Source organism: Cygnus olor, chromosome 14 (assembly GCF_009769625.2).
Source record: "Cygnus olor isolate bCygOlo1 chromosome 14, bCygOlo1.pri.v2, whole genome shotgun sequence".
NCBI lineage: Eukaryota > Metazoa > Chordata > Aves > Anseriformes > Anatidae > Cygnus > Cygnus olor.
This window is the reverse complement of record NC_049182.1, coordinates 15,063,814-15,077,403: the sequence shown is the minus strand read 5'-3', so window position 1 is coordinate 15,077,403 and position 13,590 is coordinate 15,063,814. Positions and strand designations below refer to the sequence as shown.

General features: G+C 35.6%; 1 protein-coding gene across 1 annotated transcript in view; it reads left to right on the top strand.

Moving 5' to 3' along the window:
- The window catches only part of DOCK2 (dedicator of cytokinesis 2), a 187,111-nt gene that overhangs the window by 10,655 nt on the left and 162,866 nt on the right, over positions 1–13,590 (top strand). The window contains exons 3-13 of the mRNA XM_040573039.1: positions 1,502–1,542; positions 2,896–2,951; positions 3,106–3,202; positions 4,266–4,414; positions 6,434–6,569; positions 8,809–8,963; positions 10,417–10,498; positions 10,943–11,078; positions 11,675–11,750; positions 12,775–12,851; positions 13,241–13,366. Of these exons, the coding sequence (XP_040428973.1) occupies positions 1,502–1,542; positions 2,896–2,951; positions 3,106–3,202; positions 4,266–4,414; positions 6,434–6,569; positions 8,809–8,963; positions 10,417–10,498; positions 10,943–11,078; positions 11,675–11,750; positions 12,775–12,851; positions 13,241–13,366 (1,131 nt within the window). The remainder of the gene's footprint in view (positions 1–1,501; positions 1,543–2,895; positions 2,952–3,105; positions 3,203–4,265; positions 4,415–6,433; positions 6,570–8,808; positions 8,964–10,416; positions 10,499–10,942; positions 11,079–11,674; positions 11,751–12,774; positions 12,852–13,240; positions 13,367–13,590) is intronic.

Sequence of the window (13,590 nt, the reverse complement as noted above, 5' to 3'; positions counted from 1 at the left end):
TTTTTTATCTAAAAATCTGTTCTGAATCCACTGCCCTTACGCCATGTCATAACTTGTTTTTAAGAAATATGTTTGTCAATGAAGAAGTGCCATCTTTCATGTTGTGCACATGAGGAAGTAGATCTTCTATCAGATACCTTAAAAAGATGATGCCAGCTGCAGCTGAAGAGTAACCAAGAGTAACAGTTTCTTCTCTGTGCACATTTTGTGCTATTTTTGTTTGTTTTACATGTGCAAAATATGCATGCAGAACTTGTGTGTGTAGTCACAGCACATAGGATGAAATAGGTTTTAAGCATTTTTTTTTTTGTAAATTGGAGACTGTGAAAATCATTCAGCTTTAAAAGATTTGGAACTTTTCTTGTTGAGAAGATACTGAAAAAAAAATCCTTGTGTTAAGAAAACACAAGGATCCTTGTGTTAAGAAAATACAAGAAAAATATTCTTTCTTTCTTCTAGGTCAATAATTTCCCTGACTCTTTTAATTTTGCCTTTCTCACAATTCTGCTTGTTGACATTTGAGTTTTTTAATGCTTTAGTTGTATGGCTGACATACTTGTGCTGTGTTAGAAATTTTGAGGAGAAAAGGTGGTAAGGAAGAAGTATGTCTCTTCATGAAATTACAGTCAGAGAAAGTAAGCTTCAAGTCATAAAATGCTTCCTTGGGAATGAACTAGAAGCCAATGCAAAGCCCAGTAATGCTGCTGTGCAGGTAATGTTTCATGATGATGGACCGTGTGTACAGTGGGCATGGCTTCTGTTTTAATTTAGTGAGGTTGAACTTGATTTTATGTTCTTTGTAGAATTTTATTGCAATTTAACTGGGGCACAAATAGAACAGTCTGAATTAGTGTCCTAATTAGCACTGCTGCAATATTGAACATCTGTTTCTTTCAGAAGGGGTTTCTAGTTGATGAATGGGCTCACAATAGCCCTTCATTTATTTTTTGACTTTCTGCCTTGAACTTTACAGTTAAAGCTGCTTACTTGAGTAGGGTCTAAAAGCTATAGTTTCTCATGGCAGAGCAACAGGTCTCCCTTCTAACATTGGGAAACTGGATATCTAAGAGCCATATACTGTATCATTTTAATACTACCCTTAGAACGCAATCAGAAATGCTTCACAGGCTTTGCAGTATCGTGAGTGATTTTTGTTGATACATATATATAAGGTAACGAAACAGCTTATCCTATCTTTTATGTGCAAGTGTGGGAGTGTTACATTCTGCATAAGATCTGTTCTTACTGTGCAAGACTTGAAAACAGATCACAGAATCATACTTGCCAATGTATAAGTAGTGCCATTTCCTGCTACTCATTTGGCTTTAATCTATGTATTTTTTGAAATAACTATTTTTTTAGACATCCTGTGCCAGGTGGTTCTTATATGGAGAGGAGGAAAAACAAAATGAAAACAAACAAACAACAATGAAAACCTTGTATGTTTCTTGAAGTACATGTTCTATTCTAAGCTTATGAGTGCACTCTTTTTTCCTTTTAGATTGGTACAAGGGTTATCTAGTAAGACATAAAGGATCAGAGGTAAGATCACACTGTTCACTCCTATATGACTCTATTTTTAAAGAATCAGTTGATGAAGTGAGACTTCTTTTTAGAACATCTTATTCTATTCTGATCACTGAAGCCAGTGATTTCCATCTTCATTCTTTTAAAGATGTATAGAGCAGTGTTTGTTCTGGATAATGTTGGTAAATATTAAAAGTAAGCACTGGGAGAAGGAAAGTGATGAAGAAATTACTGCGCTTTCAGGTTAACAAGCTTATCAAGGTATCAGTTGAAATAACTCTCTGGAGTTAATTTACTGTAAAATATTTCTGCATATTTTTTCCCCCCTTAAAGGTCTTTAAGGCTACATGCAATCTCGGGCCTTGTCAAGTACCATGTGTGTATGTCAGTTATTGCATAGAGAAAAATCTTACAAATCCCTAGCTCAATTACCAAGACTAGATTTGCTAGTTAACATGAAGGTTGTCATGTGTGCATTGATGATCAAACATTCCTTTAGGCTGTATTAAAATGTTTTTGCTGTCATAGAGCCAGGAATCATCAGATCATTTTGTCTGGTCACCTTTTTTCTACACAGGTCAATTACATATCAATTTTGAGAATACTTTTCTGCTACATATTGCTGATCATCTTACTTCATGGCCTAGGTATTACGAAATGAGCCCATGACCTCATTTGAGCTGGTGCCATTCATGCCTAGGAGGGCTTGAGAGTTTATGGCTTCATTAAATATCTCTATTTGTGCATTGCGAATGAAGACTGTTATGTTTTCTTAATAAGTAATAAAGTATTTTTTCTTTAAGTAATATTAGTGTTGTGCAGAATGATCTTGACTCTTACGCTTGGAAGTAAGTCTTTTGAGTCTGAGTTAACTAACCTTCCTGTCAGTGGGCATTTGGCTATTTGCCCTGAGCAATTTCTGCAATCTACCAATATTTCTTTTACTAGATGTGCTGATCCTGTATCAGCATATCTCCTTTGATAATCAAGCTGATCATAGACAAAGATGTTTTTTAACTGTATTTACAGTGTATGTGCTGTTTTCTAAGAGAGTAGAAGATTATGTCGGGAGATGGGGAAGCAAGGTAATGGCAGATGATGTCCTTAATGAGAAAATGTAGTCCTATGCATCCTATTTTTGCAGAAAAGGATATGACAATACTGCTAGTATTTGTCTGTCAAACAGACATGCATCTACGTGTGCAGAAAACCAAAGAGACAACAGTTAATTTGAAGACTACATGTTATGCTAATGATCATGGTTTTATGAAGAACAGCTGGTAGAAGTGGGTTTTGGAAAGCTCTCATTTGTTAAATGTTGGAGAATGATAACAAAGTGGATTGTAATTTTTTCGCCTCTCTCAACAGGGAATATTTCCTAAATCTTTCATCCACATCAAGGAAGTTAATGTTGAAAAGAAAAGGTACTGGATTTAACTATTGTTTTACATTAAATATTTTGTCTGCTAAATAATGACTCTTGACATATTTGATATGCCTTAAACACAATAACTTTAATAAACTCATGAAACTAAGTTTTTTTTTTTTCCTTGTGCTAAATTTTCTTCCCTTTCCTAGACACACAGAAAATGTAGTACCTGCTGAAATTCCTTTAGTTCAAGAAGTTACTACTACACTCTGGGAATGGGGAAGCATCTGGAAACAGCTCTACGTGGTATGACTTTGGTGTAACTTCCTGCTTTTAATTTTAACCTTTAGTATCATGTACCTGATGAATTTTTCATAGTTGTTCTCTGGGGAGGTGACAAGTTTCAGGGTAAGAGTATTAAACATAACTAAGTTGCGTTTGAAAAATCTTCAACATGTTGGGGTGCTAGAACTCAAGTGGTAGTGTGTAGCTATTAACAATTACCAATTTCCAGAATTCATTCTCTTTTTTTCACTTTCAATATCTTAGTTTTACATTTCTTAAAGAAATAAAGACTTATTTTTTTCCAGCTTGGAGAAAACCAATTTTTTCCTGTGAACACTTTGGTTAATACATAAAATAAAAAGTAAAATGATTTTTGCATCTCTCTTTTGCATGTGATTGTAATTCCCACATTGTAGTGTTCTTACAAAAAAAAAAAATTGTATATATATATATATATATAGGTAGATCACTTTGTAGTTTTCCCTCATTGATATATTCATTTTCTGAAGCCAGTCACTTCTCAGTCTTCCTCTAGTTAAACTCAGTAAATAAAACACTTCTTGTTTCAGTGGATGACATTGGAACTTCTTTAGCGACTTCTGTGTGTTTTCTCACTTCTGTCTTAAATGTATTAATATCACAGTTACATGTTTCCAGCATGCACTTATCAGTGTCTTATACAGAAATGAATTGCTTGTCTACTGGTTTCCCTGGATGAGACCTAGTTAATGACTTTCAGTCCACAAAACAGTGTAGTTAAGTAAAAACAAAATAATGTGTCTATCCTCATACAACGTACTTGAATTTCTAGTCATTTTTTTATGATCACATGGGATGTTCTGTCCTTAAAAAACTGTGGAGGAAGGAAGTCAGGCTTCAGACAATTTCAGATTGTCTAGTAGGATTTGTGGAGTAATCAAGAGATGTAAAGATGCAAAACTGGACTTGGATTAATTGGGTATTTTAATTCTTGATCCTGCAATCTTTTAGTATTAAATATGATGCATCCTTGAATTATCAAGGTTAATGTGTCACTTCAGCTTTCTACAAAGCTTGAAAATTATTGTTTTCTTGTATGCCCTAGACAAATAAGAAAGAGCGGTTCCAGCAGGTACAGTCTATGATGTATGACTTAATGGAGTGGAGGTCACAGCTTCTGTCCGGGACTCTGCCAAAAGATGAGCTTAAAGAACTCAAACAGAAGGTCACTTCCAAAATTGACTATGGTAACAAGTAAGTGGCCTACATTGCTTCTGAAAACCATGTCTTATTTTAAAGTACCCATCTAGAACAGAGGTGATGATGATAAATTTTTCCTGGTTGCAGTTTTGTAGGTCATTAATGTGAGATGTGGACATAGTAAATCATCCTTTTCAAACTTCTGTTACTCTTGAGGTAATAATAAATATCATGTTGAGGCTTCTCATCCCACATGCATTATTTTTTTTACTATTAATTTATTTGTTAATTACAGAAACATGAACTTGTCAGTTGTAAGCATTTGAGGTCAGATGACTGGCCTTTATATCAATATAACATCAGTGTACTCTAAGCCCCAAAACTCATCTATCCCTTCACAAACACAACCTACCTCTGCTAGTGTTATGTAATGCCTTGAGCAGTGGTGTCGAGAGACCTTAGTGGTGCATAAATAGCAGAAGTCTGAAGTGTACAGAGCCTTTGTTAAAGGCAATTGTCCCCAGATTTGCTAGGGAATTTCCAGGCAGAAATCTGGTTCTGGTAATAGAAGTGAAACTACTGTAGATTGGATAGTGCTTGACAAAATGCCTTGTCTGTTACTTGCTGAGGAAAGTCATTGTAGCACAACATATTTTTTGGCAAAAATTTTGTTATATGAGGTTGAGCATCCACCATCTGATAAAAGGTGAAGAAAGTAAACCATTTCATAATAGGCATTTCATAGGCAGTGGAATCTGTTCATAAACTGTTCATAAGCTACTGCAAATGACTGTGGTTATTGTGGCCTGACAGCCCATATGCAGTCGAATGTATTTATCTACTTGTGGCTTAGACACAAGCAATGACCTGATGTTATGAAATTCTTATCTTGTTCACTGTGGTTTAGATCCACAGATTTATGATAAATTGTATTTTTACAGAACATCCTATGGGAATATACATATCCTGTTATGCTATGTGGAGCTGAATGGTCAGTCCAGGACAGATTTTTGCTTTGAAATGTTCCAGTCAAAGAATCTTATTTCTGTCCAAGAGAACATCAACATTATTATTATTATTATTTTCCATCAGACTAGGAGGCAGTAAGCTGCTTTCTTGAAAGGAGCAGGAGTAAATGTGATGTTTAAAATGGCTTGGGACTGGATAGAAGAAGAGTGCAAGGTGGATAGCGCTTGTAAGTGGCTGAAAGTGTGGGGTTAAGAGTTGTGATATGTGAAGGAAACTTGCTGAACTGTGGAGAAGGAATAAAGGGAATGAAAGTGGAAACTGAGTGGTCATTGTGGGAGAGGAGGTTGAACACCAAGTCAGGAGAGGTGGCAGAAAGAAAATGATGCAAGATGAAGAGGGTCATAACGTGATACAGACTGCTTCAAACAATACTAGCGGTGCCATAATGGTAGACAGTACATTTTAGAAACTGATAAGTACAGTCTGGCATGAAGTAGACCAGTTTTAGAGGGGGATGGAAGAGTAAGATCCTGGATAGACAAGAAAGAATATCTGATGGCTGAGGTGACACCATAGCACCATGGGTAAGAATACATAGGACATAGGGAGGTTGGACTCGAAAGTTATGAATGCTGAAAAAAAACAGTGAAGGAAAAGAAAAAGGCACGACTTGTATAAGAGCAGAGGAGAAGAGAGTGTAGTTGTTAGTCAAGCAACAGGACAATGTGAGTAAAAGAGCAACAAAAAAGCAGAAGGTAACAGGAAAAACCTATGCATATTGATTACAAAATTATGCATTAAAAACAAAAAAAGTTTAAGACTGCTTGAACTCATTGAACATAGTGAATCTATTTTAAGTGGTAAGTATTTAAATGCTTTGACATTACCATCAGTTCCCAGAAAGGATAAATATTGGACAACAGCTTGAAAAGGAAATGGTAGTTTTTGATTATTTTTTTTCAGTAAAATATTGTTATATTTATTTAAACTTATTTTACTGCTTTAAAATTTGTCACAAATCCTTGTGCATTGCATTTCCATGCTTTATTTTTATAGAAGGAAATGATTGATGAAACTGCCATATTGATCTGTCTGTTTTCACAGGATACTTGAGCTAGATTTAATAGTTAGAGATGAAGATGGAAATATCTTGGATCCAGATAAAACCAGTGTCATCAGCCTATTTCATGCACATGAAGAAGCAACGAATAAAATCACTGAGCGAATTAAAGAGGAAATGGTAGGAATAATGGGCGAAACTTAATGCTTCCTTTGCTAAAAATCAAAATGAAAATTCAGTGCAAGGCTTGAAGGGCGTAACCTTCTACCATTAAATTGCTAGAAATGCTTGCCTCTAAGTTACCTCGGAGTTGATTCGCATTCATGTTATAAATATGGAGAAACCTCAAATTGAATTGTATTTGTGCACTGGATTCAGTCTGTGGACTGGGCTGAAAGCCTGTCCATAAAGCTGGCTCTAAATCCATTCTTTGCTTTCTAAATGCAAAAAGGTCTCCTAAATCCATTTGTGGGCTTACTCAATAGGCTGGTTTGTGTAGTGAGTAGTTACATACTTGGAGTTTAGGTTGTACCCTCTGACTAATCTAAGTTCTTTTTTAAAGAATCTTGTGAAAATGCTGGTTGTTTGCTGTAAGTTGCTACTTGTTAGTTGGTCTGAAGGAGTTGAAGAATTTAAGCTTGCTTAAGGAGTTTGGTGAACTCAGAATAATCTTGTGGACCAGTACCAGTAGTGAGCATATCTAAGCAAAGCTAATGAGGGCATATACATTTCATCTTCTAAATTATTAAACAAGCGACTGTACTTCATACTTCCTTGATCTCTTCATATTAAGTCTGCTCAGAGACTTAGACGATACTTTAGTTCTTTTCTTCATTCATGAGAAAGTAAATAGTGATAAAGCAAGTTAAATATCTGGCAAAACAAACAAAAAAAAAGTGCCATCATGACACATCAATAATGCCCATGTCAAACTGCTGGAAAACACCTTTTGAGTTGTTCTCATCAGTGTCACTAAATAAATCTTGCTTTCCAGACATCAGCATGTAATTAACTGACAATACAAGGAAACTAAAAATTGTTTGTCTGCAACAGACTACATTAGCTTGTTTTAAAAATACGGCAAAACAGTGGATAAGAAGAACTTTAGGACATCATCTGTTAAGTGGCTGTTTCTAGGTGTTTAAAATGAGATGTGGGTCGAATTTAGGTGCCTATTTTTGAGATGGTGATCCTGCTCAGCTGTGTCCTTACCCCAGTGTATACCATTTTTTTGTTATTTGTCTTCAGAAGGTTGTATTTTTCTTGTTTATGTTCCTGGCATGGTGAAATCTCATTACAATGCAGATAGTAGGCTTCCCCCTATATGTTACTGTGTTCAAAAAAATTATCTGGTGCAGATTTGTAGGTTTGGCTCTATAGTGGCAGCTTGATATTTTTTCTTCTGCTCTTTAAAAGTGACAGTTATGTCTCACCTTTCACTATAATTGTCCTGTGGCTAAAGAACTGGCCTAGGGTATGGAAGTCAAGTTAATCTCTTTTCCTAAAGGGTTTTAAGTTCTTACACCACTGGAAAAATATTCTGAAATCTTCTAGGCATGGTTCTTTATCAAAATTTTAGTAAAGGATGTCAGAATGGTTCCACTGAAAGCAGTCCAATTTTCTTGGTAGTTAAGGTTTTGAATACATTGATACACAGGAGGTGATCTTAACCTGGCTTTTATCTCCTCAGTGAAATTAAATATAAGATATTAAATACGGGAAGATTTCTGGAGGTGAAGGGAAGAGAAACAGCATAACTATTGTGTTCCTTGGAAATATTTGTTAAATAAAGTAAGCCCTGTTCCATTTCTGAAAGAAGACACCAACCGGGAAAGGATAATATGTTTAGAATCCCATGCAAAGGAAATTCTTACTGATAATACCGAGTAAGTCCCCTAAGTCCTGCAAAAGCTGGATTTAAGGCACCTCTGTCATCGGCTTTTTCATTATTTGCACACTGAGGTAGCTCCCGAGGCCAGGTACAGTGTTTGGAAGAATCCAGTCTGAGTTTTTCATCTTCTTACATACACTGAAGGGTCACTGCAAGGGATCTTCCATACCTATGTCGCTTCTGCATCTTCTAACTAACCTGCGAGCTTTCTTCCTTCATCATAGAAAAGGATGTTGATACACTGGAGAAATATTGGGAAGCATCAGAAACTTATTTTCTGGTCATTTTCGTGTTGCTAGACAATCTCTGAGTAATGTACAGGGTAAAGGCTTTTGGTAGAAAGGAAGCCTTTTTTTTTAAAAAAAAAAAACAACAACACAAATCTTACTGTTTGATGGTTCTTTAAGTGAGCAGAATGTACTGATTTTTCAAGATCAACTACGATATGTAATAACAACTGAAATTGCTTGTGGTGTCCTACCACTTTAATTCCTGGATGTAGCTTATGATTTTCCTCCTTCTGAATAGTCAAAGGATCAACCAGATTATGCATCATACTCCCGAATGTCTTCATCCCCCACGCATAGCCTATATGTCTTTGTGCGGAATTTTGTTTGCCGAATTGGAGAGGATGCAGAACTCTTTATGTCACTATATGATCCACAGAAATTAACAATTATAAGGTAAGCTTATTTATTTACTTAAGGGGAAAAAAATCTAATGAGAGGAGCTGGCCATAATGAAGTACAATAGTTGCCAACATGCTAGTAATGCAGAGAATATATAAATAAATGGAAGACAACCAGAATAAAGGAAAGTGTGGATAGATTTAATTGCTGGATATTAAAGCATTCTTGGATAATGGATCCTGAATACTTTGACAGCTAACTTCTGGAGTGAGCATTTGAGAGTTTTGGAGAATTTCGAGACCACTTCAAAGTTAGATATGACAGTACTATTGGAGGGATTTGTGTTTTAAATAAAGACAATATAGTTGTCTTTAACTTTAGAGCTTTTACAGACTTCAGGAGAAAGAAACTTCATGTGGTAGTAACTGAGACATCATGTATTGAAGTTTATAAGACTGTCAATCCAGCCAAGAGCACTCAGTCATATTACGTAGAGTCTGAGGCAGTTGTTAAAATGGGTTTTAAAAGGGCGAAAAGGAAGAGAGAAAAATGCAAATTCTAGAGGTAACTGTTCTTGCTGCTTATCCAAAGGTAACCTTGAGATTGTCTTCAGAAATTGATGGAGATCCTTCTTTTGTGGAAACATACCTCTCATACAATTTGACTGCTGATTTACTACTTTATTTTTGATGAAGAGTATACTGGAGTGCCAGAGTACAAAACTGGAAATTAAGCGTTGTCTTTCCTATTATACAGCTTTATGAAGTAGAATGAATTAGACTGATGTAACCTCTGGAGTTACCTAGTCGAACCTGCCTATCAAAGCAGAGCTGGCTTAGTTAAATCAGATAGTTCAAAGCCTTGTCCAGTCACGGTCTGATTATCAAGGATAGATATTCAAGATCTTCTCTGTACTTTGCAAGTGCTCCAATTTCTCCATGTATGACCATTCTTAGCTGTATAAGGAGAAAGTAGTATTAGATTGCATCTATCTTCTGTCAGCTCCAGGCCTGAATCTGAAGTCTTGATTTGTTTTACCAGGCAGTGCGTACAGATGTAAGGAACATTATTTTTATTCTTGCCATCTGGTAAAATTGGGTGCCTCGAAGAATGACTTGCGATGTCAGTGGATTGACTATATGACTTTCTTGATGGGGAGTGTTGTGGTATCTGGAATGAAGTGCTGCAAAGTGGGGGGAAGGGAGAGAGAAAATGTGAGGAACTTCTAAATTCACAGGTAGAATAAGGTTCTGCTGACGATTCCTACGAGATTATGATAACAATGTTTTCTCCAAAAAAGGTGCCATTATGTCTAATGTGTGAGTTACTTTTCAGCGTTTACTGATGGTGTTTTGTATAGCGCTTGTCTTTTAGTCTGGTATTAGCTTCAAACAGTCACAGACTGTCTGCTGTATTGCAACCTGTTACATACTGTGTTTTCTTAATATACTGTGAAACAGAAGAATTATTAAATCACATGGTAATAAGAAATTTATCTTCAAAACAGTGAGAACTACTTGGTGAGATGGGGGAGTAAAGGCTTTCCAAAGGAAATTGATATGCTCAATAATCTGAAAGTAGTGTTTACAGTAAGTGTTTTCCGGTTTTCCTTATATCTTTCAAATCAGATTCTGTCTTTTCTGTTGCCACTATCAGAATTTCTGAGGATGAGGAAGGAAGAAGTAGTCATCTTAGAGCAAGATCATCAGTCATTGGGTGCTTTAGGGCAGTGCCTTTGATGTCCTTTCTTCAAATCAATTTGCACTTTTTCTCTAATGTCTGCCTCATCAGTTTAATGATGACTTTGATATTTTATCTGCTGTAACTATTGATTGCTACTTTCTTCTTTTTATCTTAGCTTATGTTTTCCTCAAATCTGAAAGTCTTACAGTGTTTCTTACTTTCTGTTGACTCTTTTTTTTTTTTTTTTTTTTCATTGATTGTTGAGGCTTATTTTCTTACTGGAGAGCCTCCTTAAATTTCATGACCAAGTTCTTCCCCAAATAATACTTTAACTATCCTTTTTCATTTAGGATCTTGGAAATAAAGACCTTAGCAGAGACAAAATTTATTTAGTTTGTCAAATAGTCCGAGTTGGAAGGATGGATCTCAAAGACAGTAACTCAAAGAAATACACACAAGGACTAAGGCGGCCTTTTGGAGTGGCAGGTAACTGATGTCTCCTGTACTCTATCTGAAGCAGGAGTTAAGTGATAATTGCCAACCCTGGACAATAAAATCTCTACGAAGACATGTCAGAATCTAAAATAGACATATCAACTATCTTGATAGTTGATAATACTTCTGTACTTAACATTTGAAGTCCATAAAGACTGTACCTACATTAGCATTTTAGTTATATCAGAAATGTGCTTTTGAATTAAATTTCCTAATTATTCACACTTACTGCAACAAAGTGCAAACCAAAATGGTACCACAGTATTAATAACAAAATTCACTGTGGATGAAATAAAAATACTGATTATGTGCCAGGAGCACCACCAATGCACGCACACGTTATTTGCAAGATCAGACCAAAACTAGTCTGAAGTCATTCCCTCCTCACATAGTCTCATGTCTGTAGTGCACTCATTGCACTGAAAGTTCTCATCCACAGATTTACTCCTACTGGGCTACACTGCCTGCTAATGAGAATCTATATTTACCTCGAGGAACAAGAATATATAATATACAGTATTAATGGATAGGAGGAGATATTTAGCAATGCCATTTTATGTTTTGATAATCTTCTTTTACTTTTGTAGTTATGGATATTACTGACATCATAAAAGGAAAAGCTGAAAGTGATGAAGAAAAGCAGCATTTCATACCCTTCCATCCGTAAGACAGTCATAAATATCCTATTTTTGTACACAGGTTTCTACATCTGTTTGGTGGCAAATTGACCCGTGAAATGCTTAAAGAAAAAATACTTTTTCCTTTTAATACTTTTACGTTGTGGTAGTGTTAATTATTTAAGTATCACTTTAAAAGGCATTTAAGACTTGACAGAGGTTACAGAGCATGATACATAAATGTATATGGCTACAAATGTTCTCTTTCTGTCAGCTGGTCCCATGTCCTATTTAAGAAAAAACTAGTTAAATCATTATACCATTAATGCAACAAGTCTTACAACTATGAATGACTAGTAATTGATGTGCTTGATTTTGCTTTGAACTTGAGAAAAATCTGAGTAAGAACTGGGTTTCAGTTTGAAAGTAGTTGAATTGTCACACGTTAACTATCTTGAAAGTAATTTTTAGAGGTTTTGGGCAACCAGACCAGCTGCCTAAAAATGCAACACTCAAAAATCAAATGGATAGATGTCAGTGTTCAGTGGAAATGTATTTGTGCATTCTACATAGCACTACCGTTATGTAGTATGGAGTATTAATATAATTCTGGAAATAAACCAGTGTGTCAGACTTTGGCCTATTTTACTTGTTTACAATTTGATCCAAATTGTCTGTTATTTGAGAATTTGGTCATAATTTCAAGAGGTGCTGAAATTCAAGTTCATTAGTCAGGCTGTTCATCAGGAAAACCTGGACTGCACAGGCATGTTGGTGAATGCTTTCAGGATGTGCTTTCCTACAAAATGACAGGCTTATGTACTGTGGTCAGTCTGTCACAGGGCACAGTTCTTTCAGTTGTTGATTTCATCTTTTTTTCACTTCAGTCTACACATGGGCTTAGCACAAAAGGTCCGCAACTCAGAGCAAGAGATGATGAAATTACACAATTTATTATAATAAGGCCAAGTATGGCAAAGAGAACTGAGGCTGTTTGTCATCTATATTCTGAATGGTATTTAATATATTTAGTGCTTAATTCCTAGTAGTCATTGTTTTTTCTCCTGCAGGGTAGTGGCAGAGAATGACTTTTTACACAGTCTCCTAAGCAAAATCACAGCATCAAAAGGAGACAGCGGTGGACAAGGTGAAGTACATTATTTTTAAAAATCAGATAACAAGGAATTTCAGTGGAATTTCATTTCATATTGTTTACATTTTAGAGAAAGGTTTTTATGTTATGCCAGTAACACCACCATGGACACGTGGACAACTTTGAAGCTGGAAGCGAAGGATCATGACTTAGTTGCAGAATGTAGGAGGCTATTTAAATTAGTATTTAAAAGTATTGGATGTTAGGCATTTATTTCCAACTAAAACAAGTGGAAGAAATGAACTCTTGTAATTATTTTGGTCAGGAAATGAGAACACCATCTGAGGAGAGAGGTGTGTTTTTGCTGTGTGTTTTTTCTTTCCTCTCTTTAGAAAAAGTGTGATTTTCTTCTTTTCTTTTTTCTTTCCTCCTCCTTTTAATAGGTCTCTGGGTAACTGTCAAAATGCTTGTTGGAGATGTGATTCAAACTAGGAAGGACTATCCACACCTTGTAGACAGAACAACAGTTGTTGCTAGAAAACTAGGATTTCCTGAAATAATCATGCCAGGTAAGAGGTGCTTTGTTCTCTATCAGCAGCTGATTTTTGTGGTCATTTCCTGGGTTAATGAGCATCAGCTATGACCTTAATTACTGATTTCAGTAAGGAGTAACTCAGAGAATCTAGAATTTACCCTTCATGTTAAACTCTGTTCCAAAATTACAGGTTTATATAAAATAGTGAAGTCCTTGGAAAGTATTACACAGTACTAAAATAGAAAAAATAAAATCAAG